Source organism: Quercus lobata, chromosome 2, assembly GCF_001633185.2.
Source record: "Quercus lobata isolate SW786 chromosome 2, ValleyOak3.0 Primary Assembly, whole genome shotgun sequence".
Taxonomy (NCBI): Eukaryota; Viridiplantae; Streptophyta; class Magnoliopsida; order Fagales; family Fagaceae; genus Quercus; species Quercus lobata.
In genome coordinates this window covers 72,159,560-72,182,020 of record NC_044905.1, presented here as the reverse complement: position 1 = coordinate 72,182,020, position 22,461 = coordinate 72,159,560, and the positions used below count along the sequence as shown (strand labels likewise).

Genomic DNA, 22,461 nt, shown 5'->3' with positions numbered 1-22,461 from the left:
GTTATGTGTTGTTTGGTTCTAAAAATGGTGTATTCAATTTTCATCTTCATTTTTGTGTATTCATTTTCTGAATTTATATATGATAAAGACCCCATTTTTACATTCATTTCTGTTTAGCACTTGTTCCCTAATTTTTTTTTTTTTTACTTAAAAAAAAAAAAAAAAACAACAACAACAACAACAACAACAACTTTCCTCACTTACACTAGTCTATTAGAATTCTAAATAGAATCAACATTTCTCTTTTCCCAAGTTCCACCCACGTTAAAGAACCAAACATTTCAACCATTTAATGAAAATGGGTCCCACTTGTTTTCAGTTTTATTATGAGAATGACATGGATTTATTTTTGGAGAAAATAAAAAGGTTGAAAAGTTGTATTCAGTTTCTGTATTCAAATTTAGTTTTTGGAATACAGGAAATGAAAACTAAGTACAAAATACACAACTAAACCAATTTTTTGTGGATTGAAAATGAATACTAAAAAGTGAAAACAGCCTTCTTTTTTTTTTTTTTTTTTTTTTTTTTTCTCAAATCAAACAGCCTTTTAATTATTAACAAAAAAAAAAAAAAAAATTGATCATGAACAGTAACTTAAAGAGTTTTACCCTCTAAATTAAAGAATTTTGGTTTTAGAGTGTTTGTTGGAGATGCACCCAAGTCCTCAATCAAATTTCCGATACTGTTTCATCACGTCAAATCTATAAACAGCCCTCAGCTATAGATCCCTAAGCACTAAATTCCCCTCTCCCTCTCTCTCTCAACATGGCATTTAACCTTGCATTGCCAATGAGCCATCAACGGCTGGTTTGGGTTCTTTGAAGAAATCAGAAACTACCATTTTTGGAGCAAGTCAGAGAGTCCCATCTCTGAGAAATGAGAACAAGAGTTTGAGGCTTACCATTAGATGTTGGAAAGGTTCTGTAACTGTTCCACCAACTTAGTTACTGATAAAACTACTAGCACAAACCAAACCAAGGATACAACTGCAACCAACCAAACAACAAGAAAAGACTTCGCTACTGACTTCAAGTTTGGTTGCTCCACTTCTGCTTTTCAGGTCTCTCTCTCTCTTATAAACACACATACATTCATTTATATAGAATACGTGCTTTGCATTTATAACTGACATGTAATGAAATGGTACAGACAGAAGGAAAAGGTGATAAAGGAGGGAGAGGACCAGCGACCTGGGATAGTTATATCCAAGATGATGATGGAATCACGGACGTTGCAGTTGATTCATACACTCGTTACAAAGTATATATGAATATTGCTACATAGTTCTCAATAAATGATATAAAACCAATTCTACAAATTTTTTTTTTGTAAACGGTATTTCTACACGTGATGGAAGTACAGAAAGCAATATACAGTTAGAGGCGAAGCCACGTTGGGAGAAATTATTAGAACCTACTGGAGGACTGCTAACTTGGTCCTCCCAAGTCCTACCAACCAATAGAAACATGACAGCTGTTAAAAAAAAGATAAGTCAACTTCCACTAACTACACAAACCTAACTTTGGGTTAAAAAGCAAACTAAACTCATCGGCAAAATTACAAATTTCAATCAAACCCATTATCTCATCTGCGATCTGCCTCTTTCTTTTTCTCCTTAAGTCTATTTCGGTATTCGCATCAAAACCAATTCTTCAAAGCCAGAAGCAAACCCACAACTGAATATAACCGATACAATCTTGATTTAAACTTTCGAACATCAATCTTTGCTATTTCTTCAATATTGTTAATTTGGAAAAAAGAAAATGAAAATCAATCAAAGTTAGTGGTATTTACAAAACCGTATCCTTATCTTTGGTGTATGCCTTTAGAATGAACACAAAACAAGTATTTGAATTAGTTAGAGTAATTCAGACCTCATTGATAATTTTGGGATAATGATTTTGGTGTTTTATTCACATTCCCTTATACAAATGACAACAACATTTCCCATAAAAACAAATAAATAATGACAACAACTTTCAAATCAAGGAACCCAGCAACATGCAAAAGCAACACTCAAATGCAAAAATCTCCTCTCCCAAATTCCAACAAGTTTGCTGTTGACTTGCTCTTAAAATAAAAACCGTGATGAAAAAAAAATATATATATATTCGCTCGCACCTTCATCCCATCATCACAATCAATGTTGAGATTGAAGTGGGCATGGGTTCCATCTCAGCAAAGAACCCAAAACTCCAAATCTGTCTATCCCCACCACCAAAATCCTCAGGTCCCTACCAAATCTGATACCAAAACCGGCCGCCCTGGAGCTTGTGGCATCTCAGTTCTAAGAGTCTCTGTTGACTATGTCACTGTGTTGCGCTCCACGGCCAAGACTTCTAAGGATTTTAATTTTCAACTGAGAAGAGAGTGTGGGGAAATAGTGAAATAGAGAGAGGGAGAAAAAGAAAGATGAAGATAATGGGTTTGATTTTTTCTAGTGGGTTTAGTTTTGCATTTTAACCGAGAGTTAAGTTTCTTTGCAAGTGTGGTTAATGGAAGCTGGCTCATCTTTTTAACAGCTGTCATGTTTCTGTTGGTTGGTAAGGCTTTGGAGGACCAAGTCAGTAGTCCTCCCATAGGTTCTAATAATCTCCCACGTTGGGGCCTTGGCCCCCTAACTTTTTTAAAATTTCAATTACAACCTTAATAAAATGATAAATTATAACGAAATTGTATGTAAAGTCAATTTTGGCCCCTCCTAGAATTTGAGGAATAAAAAATGATACAAAGAGAAAAAAAAAAAATCTAGCCCATTCCTTTGCTCAATAGCTCCTCTATTTTTTTTTTTTTTGGGGTAAATCAGCCCCTCAAATCAAAACACCAAAAATATCTTTAACAAATCCCCAAACTTGAAATTTATCAGTCGAAGACTATCAGTTTGGTTACTTAAAAAAAAAAAAAAAAAAAAAAAAAAAAAAAATCCCTTCTCCACACTTCAACGACTTAACAATCTGCTTTGTTGTTGTCATCCGCTTTGCTCCAACCTCCAGTAAATCTCTCTTCCCTTTCTCTCTATTTTGCTTTGTTATCTGCTGAGATCTCCCGTTTGGTAAAGTCTCTCTATTTAGTTGAAATAGTGTTTAATTTGTTAGTGCTTATAGATGACGCCACTGCATCAGTTCATGTTTGACTGATAGCTGGCACCTTTTTCTAATATTTTATATTATATATTATCTTTATTTAAATGGGCCTATTACATAATTCAAATTGATATTATAAATGTAATTGTGTATTTAATTAATATCACATTACCTGAATGGATCTAAATTCTCCACTGCTCGTTTGCCTCAAGAAGACAAGAACACGCCGACAAAAATCCTAGCAACCCACGGTCATCTAATCAACAACAAACCATGATGACCAAGCTGGCAGGAACAACCCATGATGACCGACCTTCAATTTGTAGCTCTGCAAGGACTAATCATCTACACTATTTTGGTTCCTATGTTTATTTTGTGTAACCAATAAAAATCTCACCCATAAAAAAACCCCCACATCTTCCCGATCGAGAAACAAACAGTACCCTCTCTCTTTCACAAGGTTCACAGTTGAGCCACTCCAAATCTCGTCTCCTCCGTCTACAACCTTACAACTTCAAACCCAGCCAGCCAACAATCCCAACCATAGTAGCAAGACACTTGAATCAAATCCCCAAAACATCAAGTACCTGGGACTCAATCTCGAGAAGAAACGAGTGGGGGTTAATGGGTGTCTGTGGGTTGTGGCCTTGGAGGTTGAGCTTGGCTTTTGAGGGTTGCTTTAAAATTTTAATTAAAGTGTGTTAGGTTCTAAAGACTTAGGATCTTATATATTTAGAACTCTAATATGTATTGTTGGCAAACCATGATCAAAACAAGATGTTTAGTCGTGTTTAAACTTGCTCAAAGTTGGTTCATTTATGTAAAGTTGGAACAAGTTGATACAGAAATTAATATTGCTTCTCGGCCTGGTTCGATCGATCGAAGCTTAGGCTCGATCAATCGAAAATCGGGTCAGATGCATTTTCTGCAGAATTCCAACTCAGCCCTAGTTTATTTAAAACGTTTTAGGGTTTTGTAATTTTGCCCCAGGTATATAAGGCAAACCCTAGCCACGTTTTAGTGTTGCTCATATTACTGTTTGTGTAAATCTCTTGTGAGATCTGTGAGAAGCTTTCCTTTACACAAGTTTAGGATTATCAAGAAGGAGATTTCTTCAAGAGCTTAATAATCATTCAGTTGCTACTATAAAAACCTAAAGAAACACAAGCAGGTGTGCTTGTACTTACTGGAGAATCCAAGAAAGAAAGAGTCCGTGGTTTCGGAGTTTTCACGTGGTCGTGTTAGTAAGTTTCTACTGGTGGGTAGTAATAGGATGTTAGTGGTCTAAGTCCTGTTGAACAACTTCGATTCTTTCATAGTGGATTCAGGTTTACCTTGAGAATAGTTAGGTTAAATCCTCCCCAGGTTTTTACCGGTTTGGTTTCCTGGATGATCATATCATTGTGTTATTTATCTTTCCACTGCTATGTATGATATGATTGTTTGTTTGTGATAACCTAGACTTGGAATTTGGACTAAGTAACAACTTGACTAATTAACTAGGTTAATCCAATTGTGTTTTAAGGAGTCTAAAAACTATCAAGTGGTATCAGAGCGAGTAGTTCTTTTGTTTTAGATCTTTTGATCTAAGAGTTGATCCTTGACCCCTATTGTCATGGATAATTTGAAGTGTCTTTCTGATCATGTTTCTACTCATGCTTCTGTTAATTTTATTGATGCCTGTGAAACTCTTCATAAGGAATTATTGAAATCTATGAATATTGCTAAGAAATTCAAGGAAGAGTTAAAATTGGCTAATCTTGAAAAAGAGAAATTGGTTGTTAGATTAGATGAATCTAATAAAAAGAATGAATTTTTGAGAAAACAAATTTCCTTTCAAGATGAGAAGATGAAAAGCTTGGAATAAGAATTAGTTGAATCTAAAGCTAAAATTGAAAATTTGACCAGTACCAAGCCTACTGTTGATAACAGAAGTGTTTCTATTTCTCTTAAGCCTAAAACTAAGAAAGTTTATATCCCTCCTTTCAAGAGGAATAATAAAGAAAAGGCTTATTTTGCTAGGTATGACAAAGGTAAAAGTTCTGATGTAGAAGCTGATGTTTCTAAACCTATTTCTAAACTTACTGTTAGAGGGCATAATAAATCTGTTTTTGTGCCTACTTGTCACCTTTGTGGTGTTGTTGGTCATATTAGACCAAATTGTTCTTTGTTGAGGCAAAAACCAAAATCTGAGACTAGATTTGTTGTTAGGAATACTAATGTTCCTGAATTTGTTCCTGTTTGTCACTTTTGTGATGTCTCTGGTCACATTCATCCTAATTGTCATAAACTGAAATTTAAGCATTCTGTGTTTCAATCTAGGATATGTGATGATGTTTCTCCTGCCATAAGTCCATATAAATTGTTTCATATTATTTTGAAAAATTTAAGCTTGTTGGCTAGTGAAAGGAATTTGCAGGATTTTAGTATTTCTCAGAAGATTGGTGTAATCCCTCAAATACACTCTGCTTCTCATGGATTTTCACCTACAAAGCTGAAGACTTGTGCTATATGGGTGAGAAAAGATTCTCTAAGGTGAGTGTTGCTGACTTGTCCCTGATTTAATTCTTTCAATTGTTTGTGAACATGTCTTGTTTCTGTTTTTTGGTTGTTTTGTTTTTTAGTTTTTTTTATTTAAAAAAATCCAAAAACATTGAAAAATTTCAAAAAGACAAAAATATTTTATTTTGTGTCTAGTTTTATTTTTCTTGAGGATTACATGAATTATGATATCTCTCTCTTGATTAGAACATGCTTGACATTGTGGAGAAACTTGAATAGTATGTGTTATATAAGTGTTAAGCTATTTTTGATTTTGTATGAGTATGTACTAGTTTGTACATGTATTCATGGGTTAATTAAGAAATTGATATTTCTTATTTGTGTACCCTCTATGGCTTAGTTAAGCATTGTCATGCATTGCATTGCATTTGCATTGTTCATTTAGCATAATGTGTGCTTTTTGTTTTTGGTCGTTAATTTTTTTTAAACCAAAAAGATTTTTGTGTTTTGTATTTCACATCTTGGATTTATAATCAAGGATTGGCCATACTATCTTTACATAACAAGTTTATGTACCTTGTTTAGCTTGGATGGACTTATTTATTGCACTTTACTAGTTTGAGTTTTGTAGTGCATGTTGTGTGGGAGATGTTTATAATTTTTGATCACATTGTCTTGATCTTGAAGTCACATGTCTTTGACTGTCGGACTTGAACCTTTTGAGAAAGGCATAAATAACCATCTCACCACTGTTTACTAGCCAATCATGAACACCTTAGTGCATATTATAAGATTTTGTACTCGAGAAAGTGTAGCACATGCACAAAAAGAATATAAGGTGTAGCCTCGGTTTAAATGTTAAAATTGGTGTGTACATTATTGGACTTAATGTTAAATCAAACAAATAAAATTGGTGTGTACATTATCCCGACTATTTTAATAAGTTTCTGATCAAATAAAAATTGGTGTGTACAATATGAGATAAATCAAGAAACTTACATGATTGCAAGCTTGTTTTCTAGGAGATGTGGGAGTTATATGATGTAACTCTTTTGGTGATAGTCTCTTTCAAATTCTATGTGATGAATTTTGTAGAAATTGTGATTGATTTCTATTTACATATCACCTCACATGTTTTTCAAGCTTTTGCTAGTTGCACACACTACACAAGTTACTCTTTGCTAAACTTGGTACATTATATTGTGTGTGATCTTGTTGTGGCCATCCAAGATTAAAGTTCCTTAATTTTGATGCAAAATGTGTTTAAAGTTTAAGATTTAAGGACAAATTGATTGAAAATCTTGTTTTTGGAAGATCTGGGTTAAATTCAAGGGTTTTCGAAAAACTTTTAATCTCATACTCATGCATTTCATTCATGAAATATTGTGCTTTGAGGAGTTTCTGCATTAAATTGCTCTATTTTTCAAAAAATTGATTTTTCCAGATTTTCGATTGATTGAATCTGTCTCTTGACCGATCGAAATTGTGATAAAAAATTTTTGGTTTGAATCTGCCTGACTTGATTGGCATTCGATCGATGCTCAATCGATCGAAACTGTAAAATTTCAATTTTTAAGTATTTGACCAAATTTTTTTTTTCATGCATCATTTATGTTTAGGATTCGGATGCATTACATTAATTTTTTTGTATCCATCTTGCAGTTTTGTAGTCATATCTCTCATTGTTTTCACACATAACATGCATACACTTTGCTAAATTGGGTACTCAACATGATTTAAATATTGTTTGATTAATTTTTTGAGCTATGTACTTTTTAGTATATGCTATTTTTATGTGTGAACTGCAGAAAATATTTTTCTTAAGAGATATGATGGATAATCAATGTGCAAATATTTTCTCTACTCATGCAACTGTTTATGGGTCACATAGTGTCAAGTTTGCATTTATTAAAAGAGAGAATATTTTTCTTCATGTGTATCCTCAACTTAATTTTTTTTAAGTTAGGTTTGTGTGTTTTTATTTATCCCCACCCCCTAAATTTTCCCCAAAACTGTTTTTCCAAAAACTTGTTTTTTTTTTTTTTTTCCTATTTTTATAGGGGGAGAAAAGTTTTTTTTTTAACCTTTGTTGTTCATAGGGGGAGTTGTTGCTCTTCGTAGGGGGAGTTGTCTCTATTTTCTATAGAGTTGAATTGTTTTGTGTTCCCTTGATTGTCTATTTTCTCTTGACCTTTGTTACTCTTTGTTTGAGTTATCTTTGACAATTCGTGACAAAAAGGGGGAGCATTTAGATGAAATGTGGGAATATGTGTGGAAAATACAAGAATGTTTAGTTTAGGGGGAGTTAACATTGTTTTTGATGCTAACTTAGGAGGAGAGTTAGTTTGCATATTTGTTGATTTACAAGTTTTTGTTTTTCTGTCACACATGCGGTTATGCATTTTGTTTAGTGTTTCACGAAATATACAGGTTGATTCGATTGAGCTGCTGTCTACACTTGCAACTGATAGATAGTAGTTAGGATTGGATTTGTTTTTATAAGCATTTTTATGTAAAGGGCTTTTCTTTGTAAACTTTGATCTTTTAGTTGTATTTTGTCACAGATTGCCAAAGGGGGAGTTTGTTAGGTTCTAAAGACTTAGGATCTTATGTATTTAAAACTCTAATGTGTATTGTTGACAAACCATGATCAAAACAAGATGTTTAGTCGTGTTTAGACTTTCTCAAAGTTGGTTCATTTATGTAAAGTTGGAACAAGTTGATGCAGAAATTAATATTGCTTCTCGAACTAGTTCGATCGATCGAAGCTTAGGCTCGATCAATCGAAAATCGGGTCAAATGCATTTTCTGTAGAATTCCAACTCAGCCCTAGTTTATTTAAAACGTTTTAGGGTTTTGTAATTTTGCCCCAGGTATATAAGGCAAACCCTAGCCACGTTTTAATATTGTTCATATTGCTGTTTATGTAAATCTCTTGTGAGATTTGTGAGGAGCTTTCCTTTACACAAGCTTAGGATTATCAAGAAGGAGATTTCTTCAAGAGCTTGATGATTATTAAATTGCTGCCATAAGAACTTAAAGAAACACAAGCAGGTCTACTTGTACTTGTTGGAGAATCCAAGAAAGAAGGAATTCGTGGTTTCGGAGCTTGCACGTGGTCATGTCAGTAAGTTTCTACTGGTGGGTAGCAATAGGATGTTAGTGGTCTAAGTCCTATTGAACAACTTCGATTCTTTTATAGTGGATTCAGGTTTACCTTGAGGATAGTTAGGTTAAATCCTCTCCAGGTTTTTACCGGTTTGGTTTCCTAGGTGATCATATCATTGTATTATTTATCTTTCCGCTGCTATGCATGATATGATTGTTTGTTTGTGATAACCTAGACTTGGAATTTGGACTAAGTAACAACTTGGCTAATTAACTAGGTTAATCCAATTGTGTTTTAAGGGGTCTAAAAACTATCAAAGTGCATTTTAAAATATTAAGCATGTTTTTTACTCTCTCTTTTATATTTATAAACAGGTTATGGAGAGATTTATTGTTACAAGTGTTTTAGTACCTGATAAATTTGGCATTTTTATTCTAAATTTATCAATTATGTTTTTACTAATCATTGTTAAACTTTTATAAAGACACAAATTTAAAATATTTCGTTACTAATATAAATGGAGGGTGATGAGTGTTAATTTCTTCAAACCTCAAGGGAAGGGAGTGTTTTTTTCCTTCAAGGTTGGCGTGGAGTGTCATTCATCCAAATCTCAAGTGAATGGGGGCATAATTACCCCTAAATGTTTTTATAACATTAGCATTTTTATCTTTATTTCTCTTTTTTTTATTTATATTTTTTATGTTTTGAGAGGAGAGAGACATAAAATGAGCATAGAAATACATATTTACTCTTGTTTTTAACAAATGTGGGTTACAAAAGACTAATTGAGGTGAACTCAGGTGGATATAATGTAATTTGCCCTAAAATCTTTAAAGGAAAATACCTAATTGAATCATGAATCTCAAATTAGAAAAATATTCTTATGCCTTGGTAGGATTGTTGATATGCTTTATGACAATAATAAAGCTTTAGAATCATTAAAAACGTAATAATAATAATAATAACTGCAGGGGAAAATTGTCTCTCTTTTTCCCCCTTCTTCGTGGATCAAAGTTTTTGTTGCCACCTAAATTCATAAAGGAAAATGTTAAAGATGTTACAAATTTTACTACTTAATTTTTATATATTAATATGATAGTAAATGTGATTGGTGGTTTCCAACAATATGATAAATGAATATTAGAGATCTTGATAAAAAGAAATTAATGTTTGAGTTATATTTTTGTGATTGATGATACATTATTTTGTAAAAGTTATATAGTAAAATTTGTAATATATCTAGGATTATATTTTGGAAAATAAGTTTGTAACACAACACTATATCAAAAGGAATTTAAAAATGGGTTAAAGTATTATTTTTATACCTAAAAGTTGCATGAATTTCAATATTCATCCCAAACCCTTAAAAAACATTCCTTTGCTCCAAAAATAATATTATTTCATTCCTAAACTGTTGAAAGAAAAAAAAAATTGTTCTTTTATTTTTTTCCTCAAGCTAGTGAAAAAATAATAATAATCTTAAAAGAAAGTGTAATGTTTTCAATAGTTTAAGATTTTTTTTTTCTTTTTTTTTTTTTTTTGAGAAGGAAGAGTTTAAAAATTGATAATTAACTTTTTAAAGTTTATGGATAAAATACAAACTTCATGCAAACAGGTCAATATTTTCACCAAAAAAATACAACTTCCTTCTTGTCACTAATTTGTAACTAAAAAAAAAGATGGTGCTTTTTTCTTTCTTTCTTTCTTTTTCTAACTAGCTCGCAACACAGGATGACGTGCAAGCCCTGGTAGATATGGGGGCAAACACTTACAGATTCTCCATTTCCTGGTCAAGAATTCTGCCTGGTATTTTCTTCTTCTAAACAACCCAGCCTCAAACAAGCCAACTATTTTGTATAATATGAAATTTATGTACTTTTTCATAATCAACTTGCAGATGGTACCGTAGATGGTGGAATAAACCAAGAGGGAATCAATTTCTACAACAATCTTATTAATGAACTAACAAAAAATGGTATGAATCAATTTACTTTTCAACCCTACTTGTGCTTAATTCATGATGAAAGGACAATAAGTTTTTGTTCCAATAGTTTCAAACCCGTTTTCTTTTCAACTACTCAAAAAATGAGCTAGACTCTGAATTTCCCATGCAGGGATAACCCCATTTGTGACAATGTTCCACTTCGATTTACCTCAAGCACTGGGAGACAAATACAATGGCTTCTGAAGCAGCCAGATTGTGTAGGTTCAAGTTCTTCTAGTATTTGATGTCTTATTTTAATCATTATAACTATCAAAGTTTCCTAAGATATTAATCAATGTAGTTGGTTGCCACCTTACTATTGATAGGGATGATTTTACAGCCTATGCCAATGTTTGTTTCCAAAATTTTGGTGACCGAGTGAAGCACTGGATTACTATCAATGAGCCACAAGTCTGGGCGTTGTACGGTTATACAGTCAATACGACCAACACACTCGAAAATGCTGCAACAGATCCATTCCTTTGTGCCCATCACATTATATTAGCCCATGCCACAGCTGTAAAACTCTACAGAGACACATACCAGGTGAAATCTAATTAAATCATCATCATCTTCTTCTTCTTCTTCTTCTTCTTTTCGTTTTGCAGCATTTTCCACCAGGCCAATCATAAGCTAACACCCACTTTGCTTTAGAATAACTAGTTTTGAATTTTTATTTCTATATAATATTATTTATATAACCTTTTTTTCTTTTTTGGTTAATATTCAACCCAAGCAGGAGAAATCGGCATTTCGCTAGTGACAGAATGGTTTTTGCCTGGTTCAAATACAATTCAGGATCAAGATGCAGCACGGAGAGCATTTGACTTCTTGGTTGGATGGTTAGAAAATTTATCGTTGTCAATAAAACACATACATAATCAAATCCTTTCGACTAAAAAATTATGTCTAATTTCATTTTCTTTTTTTTTTTCTATTGTATGAACAGGTTTTTAAAACCATTAGTGTTTAGAGATTACCCATTCATCATGAAGGATTTGGTAAGGGATGGACTTCTAGAATTCACAGATGACGAGAAGACTTTAATTAAAGGATCCTTCGAATTTATTGGTGTCAATTATTAGACATCCAGATACGCAATTGCCGTAGCATTTGATAAAGATGCAACCTTTTCTACCTATTTTGACTATCAGTTTGCTACAGTCTCAGGTAAACTTTTGAGGTTTCGTTTGCAAAATAGCTTAATTTAGCATGCAATTGAATTTAGCCTAAATCTGGTTTTGATAGTTAGGAATATCTAATCCATCTTTCCTGTTTGTTGCATTTGTCACAGCTGAGAAAGATGGGGTACCCATTGGCGCACCGGTAAGACTGTTTTGTTTTAAATCTATCATTTACACATTGATTAAACCCAATGACTTTAAGACATCGACTAAGAACATGATATTTCATTGTTAACCCAGACACCAGGCAGCACTGAAATTTATATCTATCCAAAAGGGTTAACTGATGCATTGGTTTATATTTCGAATGCATACAACAATCCTAAGTTCTTGTTACTAAGAATGGTTAGTAATTTAATTAAAATAGTTCCTCTTTTTCATATTCATCAAGCAAAAAAAGACATCAGAAAATCTTTTTTTTTTTATCTTGATATGATTGTATATGCCTTGGAACAGGATATCCGGAGAAACGAGATGATACTATTGCAGTAGAGACTGCATTACAAGATGATTTTCGAATTCAGCATATTCTTCAGCATCTTTATGCCATTTCAGTAGCCATCAAGTATGTTCTTGAGTGCTACCTACTAATTTTGTTCCGCTTTATAATCCGCCAATCGCAACTAAATAATTGTCACATATTCTCTTGATGGCACCAATATTATGCATAAATAAGACCATAAAATTAAAAAGTTTGTCCCAACAAACAAAGTCATAAAGATTTTTTGTGGTTTGAGTGCAGCCAGGGAGCAGACGTAAATGGATACTTGATGACTTGCATTATTGAGTGTAATTTATCACTTCTCAATTTTAAACTTTAGTCTTATTTTATTTATTTTGTTGATTTTAGACTTGATTTTTGTTATTTAAATTTTATTCCAGATTTGAAGAAAATAAAGATTTATTCAAATAAAAGAGATGTGAAGCAGCTAGAGAGAATATTGGGTCTTGGATAAATGGAACCAAAGGAAGATTTCTTTATGGCCTTAGAAGTTGGCAAGGAAAAAAAGGAGGCACGCACAAAAGAAAAAGAGGGGCTGAACTAAAAGGAGCAACACGTTGGGGCTTTTGAAGCAAAACGTTTTGGGCTTTGGGCTCAACACGGTTTTGGGCTGAAAAATAGAAGGCTGAACAAGAGAAGGAGAAAAGGGAAACACGTAAAGAAAAAAAAAGAAAAAGAAAGGGCTGAACAGAAAAGAAAGAAGGAAGTGCTGAACAAAGGAAACTGAAAAGAAAAAGAGGGCTGGAACAGAGAAGGGGCGCTGAATAGAGAGGGCTGAACAGATAATTTTTCAGCATTTATTTTCCTTCGAATCTTCTCAAAAAAATGATGGTGAATTCGTTTATGTTGAATTTGATTTTTAGCATGAACTAAATTTTCTTTATTCTAGGAAAACGATGTAATCTAATTCTGAACTATGCTTGCTTTTCTATGGTAATTTGAATTATTCTCTTCATGTTTGTTTGATTTATTCTGAGTTTATTGCTTCTAATTAACTGGCCATTAATTAGATGATTTTGATCTTGTGATTTGCTGTCGAAAGAGGGAATTATAGGATAGATCTTGAATATTTCAGCATAGGTAAATATAGAGATCGAAAGACTTATATGAACTTATGTAGTATTAAAATCGTTGGTCTTAATGCTTTCTTGCTTTAATAAATTGCATACTCTTGTGTAAAATGATGAACAAGAATGTTTCCATTTGACTGTCGAAAGAGGCTTTTGGAAGAGTTTGGAGATTACTAACAAAAAGAGAGAATTAAATTCAATTAGCTAGATGAGTAAAGCATAGTGAGGGATTAGGTGAAATCGATTTCCGAGAAGTTTCTTTCTCATTAAGTTGATTTTCAAGCAACATCTTTCTTTTCCTCTGCGTATCTTTTATTTAAATTGATTTTATTTTGAATTCCAATTACAAAAACCTTAGTGATTCTCTAGATAAAATCGAGATTAGCATAATTTTGGTATTTGTCAAAAGTAAGTTACTAATCCCTGAGAAGGATACTCTTCTCATCACTTTACTATAAAACTACGATACTGTTCACTTGCAGTTTTGCACCGATCAATACTTCATGTGGGCTTTAATGGATTGCTTCGAAATGGGGTCAGGCTACACAGTGCGGTACGGGCTTGCTTACATTGATTACCTCAATAACTTGGACAAAATCCTCAAGAAGTCTGCGAAATGGCTCAAGGTCTTCTTGGCTAGCTAATTAGCCGATATATCATATATATGCAGAGTTGCAGACCAATGTGACAATTAGTTCCAACTTTCTTAATAGAATAAATTTGAACCTTATCGATTTTGGAGTATTCCAAGCACCGTGGTTTGAGATGTGGCTAATACAGAGACTAGTTCTCTTTGAATTTATGTTTTGTAATAATGTGGATTCAGTCTCGTTGGTCATCTTCTTCATTACATATTGTACTTAGTATTGTACTTCCACTTACAATTCCTGAACAGCTATGAAAATTGTTAGGGACATATTTTATGAAATTGGCTAATCCTTTGACAAAATGCACTTTACTTGTAATTGAGTAGATCTAGGATGTGTTTAAGACTTCAAGAAACATGTTGTTCAAGTCAAGTGTTAAAGCCATGAAGATCTGACCAAAAAACAAGTGAAGAAGAGTTGTTCATTAAAACTCGACAGCAATCTCGTCAGAAAGACTTCTATCGATATTTAATGTTGAAGCTCAACAGAAGCTCGACACAAGCTGTTTCTGTCGAGACTTACGAAATCAGAAATTCCAGATCTGACTCTCGACCCATGCTTGTATACTTGTATAGGGTTTCTTTTCTCACAACCCTAGACAAATATAAGGCTTATTTTTAAAGGCCGTCATACGAGGAGAACGTATGCAGAAAGTGCCCTAGTTCATTATTCTCTCTGAAAAAGTTACTGCGTCTTTATGCCAAGGGTTTTGTAACCAAGGAGCTTCCTAATCTTCATTCTTGATGAACTGAAGAACTTGGTAGCCAACAACCTCTTCAAGTTACTGGAGTTAGTCACGTACTGAGATTCGTGCATCATTGGTTAGTCACGTTTGGGATCCGTGCATCATTGGTTAGTCACGTACTGGGATTCGTACATTGAATGGAAAGATTGCCACTACAATATAAGTCTAATTAAGTATTGGGATAAGGGTTCAACTGTAGGTTGATATTTTGGGATAGGCCAAAGGGTTTGGTAAGATTACTTATACTTGTTACCGCTTGTGATTGATAATAGTAGATTCTTGGGAGTGGTGACCTTAAAATCACCCGGTGGGGTTTTGCCTTGGTGGTTTTCCCCATTCGTAAACAAATCACTTGTGTCAAATTTATTTTTCGTTGCATTTAGTATAATTGGTAATTTGTTTGTGCTGTCACGCTATTGTATGAAATTTGATCTAATTAATTAACTTGGGTAATTAATTAATTAATTGCAAGGGATCAATTCATTTTACCCTATCAAGTGGTATTAGAGCAGGTACACTCTGATTAGGTTTAATCTTTGCTGTGTGATCCATTGACCCCTGTTGTCATGGCTACAAGTAGCATAAAAAGATCTTTTATTTCAAATACATCTTGCTTTTCTAATCTCTATTTCATTGAGTGTTTCAGAAAATGTAAGTCAGAAAGTTATTTGAAAGCTATCTTGATGATTGTTGAAAAAGGTTTTGGTGTGACAAAGAAGAGACTAGACTGTCTCAAAATGAAAATGTGCAAAGGAGTTCATCTGACAAGAGTGAAGTGTGCTTTATGATGAAGTCAGCGTTTAAAGTTATGGACACATGTTTGTAGTACCTTGATAGTGGATGCTTGAGACACATGACTGGAGACCGTTCTCTCTTTAAGGTTTTCGAGTCTAAGAAAGGTGGAAATGTCACTTTCGGTGATGAGAGCAAATCACAAATAAAAGGGAAGGGAACCATCTCTCTACCTGGACTGCCAGACATTACAAATGTATTGTATGTAGAAGGTTTGAGAGTGAACTTGTTAAGCATAAGTCAGATTTGTGATCAAGACTTCATGGTGCTATTCTCAAAAGGGAAATGTCTCGTTTTGAATAAGTCTGGAGAGAAACTCATAAGCAGAGTCCGCACTCTAGATAACTGCTACAGATTGGTACTTGAAGCTGACATTGTGTTCAATAGTATTTGTAGGGCCCTTGGGCGCAGAAGTTCATTATTTATCCATATATTGGGCTTATGGCCCAAACCGAGAACAAGGATCTGCCCGAGGAGGAGAAGTCTTCGTCAGAGGAGATTGCGCTAATAAACAAAAGGTGTGCTGAGGATGAAAACGTCCTCGGCTAGACAGAGCTAAAGTCCTAAGGGATGGTTTATCAATAAGAGAGACGATCCCGGAAGTTCAGTTGGAGCGGACGAGCATTGTAGAAACATCAGATAGGGAAGAGTCCTAAAAATATCTGGAGAGAAAGCTGCAACCACCGCATTAATTACTCTGTAGCTAACTTTCTGGCTGCATTAATGTGGAGAAGACCCCTAAACAGGGCTAGATTCGCTGCCCCAACACACAAAGAGACTTGAGGAGGTGTCCGATGGAACGGATACCCAGGTAACAGCTTGATGGGCAACAAGTGGAAGGCCAAGATCATTTAAAGGGAACTATATAATGGAAGGAACCCACCATGAAAGGAGGATCGGAAAAATCAAGAAAGAAGTATTGTAGCCATCTAAAACTAGACTTGTAACCTTACCCAAGAACATTATAGAAGAACCAGTATCCTCGGATTCTACCAAGGATGTTTTTCTTCAGTTTACACTTGTATTTTTTTATTCTTTAGTCATCAGACCTATCAAACTCGTTGTGCACTTAACCAAAGCCCAATTTTTCTAACCCATACTCTACAAATTCATTGTTTTGGGCTTTTTGGGCCTCAGTCCATCCACGTGTTGGGCTAGGAACTCTAATCGTGTCCTTACAATTGGCACCATCTGTGGGAAATTATTGGTGCGATAGTGAGTTAGACGTTGAACGATGGTAGGATCAGGTCCAAATCCAACAGAATCTATGGGCTCTCAGCATCAAGATCATTTCCGTGAACTTGAGTGAAGGAGAGACTGGGAGGGAAGTGTACGCACTACCCACACCAGTAAGAGTCAGTCTCGAGGTAAAAACCATATCTTTCTTGAGGAAAATGCCAGAAACATGCAGAAGGAGATTGATCACCTAAAAAGAAGCTTACATCACGAGCACAAAAGGTGAGCTCCTTCCAATTCTGACTACTCTTCTGATGATGAGGAGGACAAAGACTATAGGCAAAGGTCAAGAAATACCCCCAGTGAATCTTTCTCATATGACGAAGATTACCGCCATGGACGTAGAAACAATAATTCGTCTTCGAAAGGCCTGGTAAATGACGCTATGAGCAGAGCACTCAACCAAATTTTCAAATCACCCTTCACCCATTGGATTAAGGAAGGGAGACTTCCTCGGCGGTTCACTCAACCCACTTTCACCTTGTATAACGACAGAACGGACCTTGTTGAACATGTTAACCACTTTAATTAAAAGATGGCTGTACATTCCAAGAACAAAGCCTTGATGTGCAAGGTTTTTCCGTCCAATTTGGGGCCTGTGGCGATGAGGTGGTTTAATGGTCTGAAGGCAGATTCCATTAGTTCCTTTAAGGAACTCACCCAAACATTTGGGTTCCGTTTTATTACGTGCAGCAGAGCTCCTCGTCCTTTGGCTTCTTTGCTATCTCTGTCCATGAGAGAGGAAAAAACTCTGAAAACATACTCGGACCGATATTGGGAGATGTTCAACGAGATAGGGGGCGATTTTAAGGACGTGGCCATCAGTACTTTCAAGCTCGGCCTGCCTGCAGAGCATGACTTAAGGAAGTCTTTGACGGGGAAACCCGTCACCAGTATACGTCAACTCATGGATTGGATTGACAAGTATAAGAGGGTTGAGGAAGACCAACTGCAAGATAAGGGGAAAGGCAAGGTTATCCTTTAAGAGATGAGGGATTTCAGGTCGGAACGCTACAATAATAACAAACCCTGGAGAGATTTTGCTGGACAATCTGGACTTGCAGCCCCACAAGTGATAAACATCGTGTTCCGAGAACCGGTACATCAAGTTTTAGAAAAGATCAAGAACGAGCCGTATCTCAAATGGCCGAACAAGATGAGTGGAGATACTTCAAGGCACAACCAAAGCCTCCATTGTCAGTATCACCAAGACCGAGGACATACCACTGATGATTGTCTAACATTATGGAACCATCTAGAACAACTGGTTAAGGAGGGGAAACTGCAACAATTTCTGTACAGAACCAACGAACAGGGAGACCAGTCAAGGTCAGGGGGTCAGGGGAATGCTTCTTCAAGGCCCCCGCTAGGCACAATCAATGTCATATTTGCTGTGCCTGGAAGGACTGGCTCTTAACCTGCCAGGGTGATGTCCGTGGCCTGGTCACCAACCGAGGACCCCAACTCCGAGCCGAAGAGAGCTAGATTAGAGATCTGACCTTCATTGAGTTTCTCGGATGAAGACAAGATCGGAACTATCCAACTACATAGTGACACTTCAGTGGTCACCCTTTGAATAGGGGGGTATGATTTGAGGAGGGTAATGGTGGACCAAGGCAGTTGTGTAGAAGTCATGTATCCTGACCTGTACAAAGCACTGAATTTGAAACCTGAAGACCTGACAACTTACAATTTGCCTCTGGTAAGTTTTGATGGGAAGCTTGTTGCCCCTAAGGGCTAGATTAGGTTGCCCGTGCAGGCCGGCTCAGAAGTACACGGCCATTGTCGCCAAACCTTGGCTTCATACCTTGGGTGCCATTTCTTCAACTCTACATCAGAAGGTTAAGTATCTGTCCAGAGACCAAGTTGAGGAACTGGTAGGGAACCAATCTATGGCTAGGCAGTGCCTCATGTCTACAATTTTGCATCAGCCAGCAGCTAAGTCCTTGTCCATAGTCAAGGAAGGTTTATAGCAGTTAATGTCTCTGGAATTACCAACGAGGGGCCTGTCGAGGAGGCCAAATGTGAGGATCTGGAGAAATTCCCCATTGGTGACAATCCGGAAAAGTTCTTTCAAGTTGGGGCTCAGCTACCACCTCGGGAGAAGGAGGAGTTGGTAGTTTTTCTTAAGAACAACATTGATGTATTCGCTTGGAATACTTACAAGGCTCCGAGAGTGAATCTGAGCTTCATCTGCCATCATCTGAATGTCAATCCCTCTGTCACCCCCAGGAAACAACCACCTCGGCGTTCATCCAAGGAACATTCAGATGCAGTAAAGGACGAGGTGATGAAACTTAAGTGGGCTAGGGCTATTAAGGAGGTGTTCTACCTTGAATGGCTGGCCAATACGGTAGTGGTAAAGAAGAAGAGTGGGAAATGGCGTGTATGTGTAGATTTTACAGATCTGAATAAAGCCTGCCTAAAAAACCCCTTCCCCATGCCTCGGATTGATCAACTAGTGGACGTAACTGTAGGCCATCCTCGGATGAGCTTTCTGGATGTCTTTCAAGGGTACCATAAGATAACTTTAGCCTTGGACGACCAAGAGAGGACAACTTTTGTCACTCCTATAGGAAACTACCATTATAAAGTGATGCCCTTTGGTTTGAAGAACGCAGGGGCTACCTACCAAAGGATGATGACCAGGATGTTTGAACCACAGTTAGGGAAAAACATTGAAATTTATATCGATGATATGGTAGTAAAAAGTAAGGTAGAGTCCGAGCATGTTAACGATCTCGGGAATATTTTTGATATCTTGAGGAAACACAAACTATGACTTAATGCTTCCAAATGTTCTTTTGGTGTTGGGTAAGGCAAGTTCTTAGGTTACATGGTCACACATCGTGGAAGTGAAGTCAATCCTGGCTAGATTAAGGCAATCAACAACCTACAACCACCTCGGAATCTAAACGAAGTCCAAAGGTTAATCGAGATGACTGCCGCCTTAAATCAATTCATCTCTCGATCAACTGACCGATGTAGACCTTTCTTTTAAGTTATTAAACAAGTGGAAGAGGTTTGAATGGACCGAGGAATGCGTCCTGGCATTATAGCAGTTGAAGGAATATTTGTCTCGGCCGCCCATCATGTCCATCCCGAGGAAGATGAGGTTTGCCTACATCGCAATGGCATCTCATGCGGTGAGTTTGGTGTTAATTTGGGTAAATTGTGGTGTACAGAGGCCGGTTTATTACGTGAGTAAGTCCACCGAGGTCCGTTACCACTGGAGAAGGCCATTTTGGCAGTGATGCATGGCACGCGGTTGTTGTTTTGACCCAACTCCCGCTCAAATCTTTACTTCGGAGCGCTAACTATACAGGGAGAGTTGCAAAATGGGGAATGATCCTAGGGGCTTTTGATATCAAATATATGCCCCGCACCTTTGTCAAGGGTCAGGTCCTCACCGAGTTCGCCGAAAAACCATCAGAAGATGAATTAGAAGAGTGAAACATGGATGGAAAATCGGTTGGCGTAATCTCCTTACAAGAGCCCCTGTCATGGATGGTCTACGTTGACGGTGCAACTAACCACAAAGGATCTGGGGTGGGACTCGTTTTGATATCTCCAAATAAGATCACAATTGAAAAGTCTCTAAGATTGGTATTCTCGACTATGACCAATGAAGCCGAGTACGAAGCTCTATTGGTAGGGATGACCGTGGTTCAGAAGATGGGCGGAAAAACAGTGGAGATTTTTTCTGACTCAAGGCTGGTTGTAGGCCAAGTCAAGGGGAGTTGGAGGCACAAGATCCTAGAATGCAGGAATATTTGTGTCAGGTTAGACATTTACAGTCTAATTTTGAGTCTTTTGTTTCATCACAAGTTCCTAGAAGTAGGAATGCCCATGCGGATTCTCTCGCCACACTAGCAACATTCGCGGCACAAGGCTTGCCTAGGGTAATCCTTATGGAAGACTTGTGCAAACCCTATGAGGAGGGAAGGCATGTGGTCCATGTTCACCAAATAAGGGCAGGGCCTAACTGGATGGACCTTATTATGCTATTCCTTAAGGAAGACGTCCTGCCTGAAAGTAAATTTGAAGCTGACAAGATACGGAGAAAAACTCCTTGGTTCTGGCTGTCTAGGGACCGAAAGCTGTATAAAAGATCCTTCTCTGGCCCATATCTGCTATGCGTACACCCTGAAGCAGTTGAGCTGCTCCTAGAAGAGTTGCATGAGGGGATTTATGGAAGCCACACGGGGGTAGATCTTTATCTCACAGAGCTCTCACACAAGGTTATTGGTGGTCGAGCATGCAGAAAGAGGCACAGGAATATGTGAAGAGGTGTGACCAATGCCAAAGGTTTGTGCCAAACGTTCATCAACCAGGAGAAGTCCTTAATCCCTTGACTAGCCCTTGGCCTTTCACTTAGTGGAGCTTGGATATTGTGGGGCCTTTCCCTAAAGCAACAGGGAATAAGAGGTATTTGTTGGTCGGCACGGATTATTTCAAAAAGTGGGTTGAAGCTGAGCCTCTGGCGAATATCAGGGATGTGGATGTCAAAATATTCCTTTGGAAAAACATTGTCACCAGGTTTGGAGTCCCCCAAACCCTCATCTCGAACAATGGACTTCAATTTTATAGTAAAGCCTTTAGAAGATATTGCTGTGACCAGGGCATAACGAATAGATACTCCACCTCGACATATCTACAGGGAAATGGGCAGGCCGAAGCTGTCAACAAAGTCATAGTAAGTGGACTTAAAAAGAGATTGGATGATGCCAGGTCCTCCCCCAAACCCTCATCTCGAACAATGGACTTCAATTTTATAGTAAAGCCTTTAGAAGATATTGCTGTGACCAGGGCATAACGAATAAATACTCCACCCCGGCATATCCACAGGGAAATGGGCAGGTCGAAGCTGTCAACAAAGTCATAGTAAGTGGACTTAAAAAGAGATTGGATGATGCAAAATGGAAATGGGTAGAAGAGCTATCCCATGTCCTATGGGCCTATCGAACTACACCTCGAAGGTCCACAGGAGAGACGCCTTTCTCTATGACTTATGGGGCCAAGACTGTTATCCCTTTAGAAACCAGATTCCCCACATTGAGATCAAATTCCTTCATTCCAAGCAAAAACGATGAGTTGTTGGAGAAGAGCTTGGACTTAATTAAAGAACGGAGAGAAAACACCATGGTCCAATTGGCCTACTACCAAAACAAGGTCAAGCAAAGGTATGATGCCAACATAAAGTTAAGGCCACTAACAGTTGGCGACTTGGTCTTAAGAAAAGTCCTAGGAACGATAAGGAACCCAGCATGGGGAAAGTTGGGACCCAACTGGGAAGGGTCATATTGTATCACATCGGCGGCCGGGATAGGTGCCTATTATTTGGAGGATCTAGAGGAAAAAGCTGTAGCACGCCCTTGGAATGTATAGGTATTATTATTAATAAAAGCTTCCTTCACCCTATTTGGGTTTGTTTTATTATGTGTCATGCGTTATTAACATCTATCTAAGAATCGAACAGAACCTAGGTCATGCCTGGCTCCTCAGACCACATACCTTGGAAAGTTTGATATCTTTCAATTATATTTCTAAATGTTAAACAGAACCTTAGCTATGCCTGGTTCCTCAGACCATCTACTTTGGGAAAAT

The 22,461-nt window shown here is 36.7% G+C and overlaps 2 protein-coding genes and 1 pseudogene across 2 annotated transcripts; all 3 read left to right on the top strand.

Annotated features, from left to right (window-relative positions):
- Window positions 1–551: 551 nt before the first annotated feature.
- On the top strand, window positions 552–14,135 carry LOC115970102 (annotated as a pseudogene).
- Window positions 14,136–17,389: 3,254 nt separating this feature from the next.
- LOC115970093 lies at window positions 17,390–17,839 on the top strand. The gene has a single exon (XM_031089769.1). The coding sequence runs from the start codon at window positions 17,390–17,392 to the stop codon at window positions 17,837–17,839; it is 450 nt and encodes a 149-aa protein (XP_030945629.1).
- A 2,471-nt stretch (window positions 17,840–20,310) lies between these two features.
- Window positions 20,311–22,242, top strand: LOC115970083. Its single transcript, XM_031089758.1, has 4 exons — window positions 20,311–20,636; window positions 20,690–21,095; window positions 21,233–21,550; window positions 21,664–22,242. The coding sequence occupies exons 1-4, from the start codon at window positions 20,311–20,313 to the stop codon at window positions 22,240–22,242; spliced, it is 1,629 nt and encodes a 542-aa protein (XP_030945618.1).
- The last annotated feature ends 219 nt before the right edge of the window (window positions 22,243–22,461 follow it).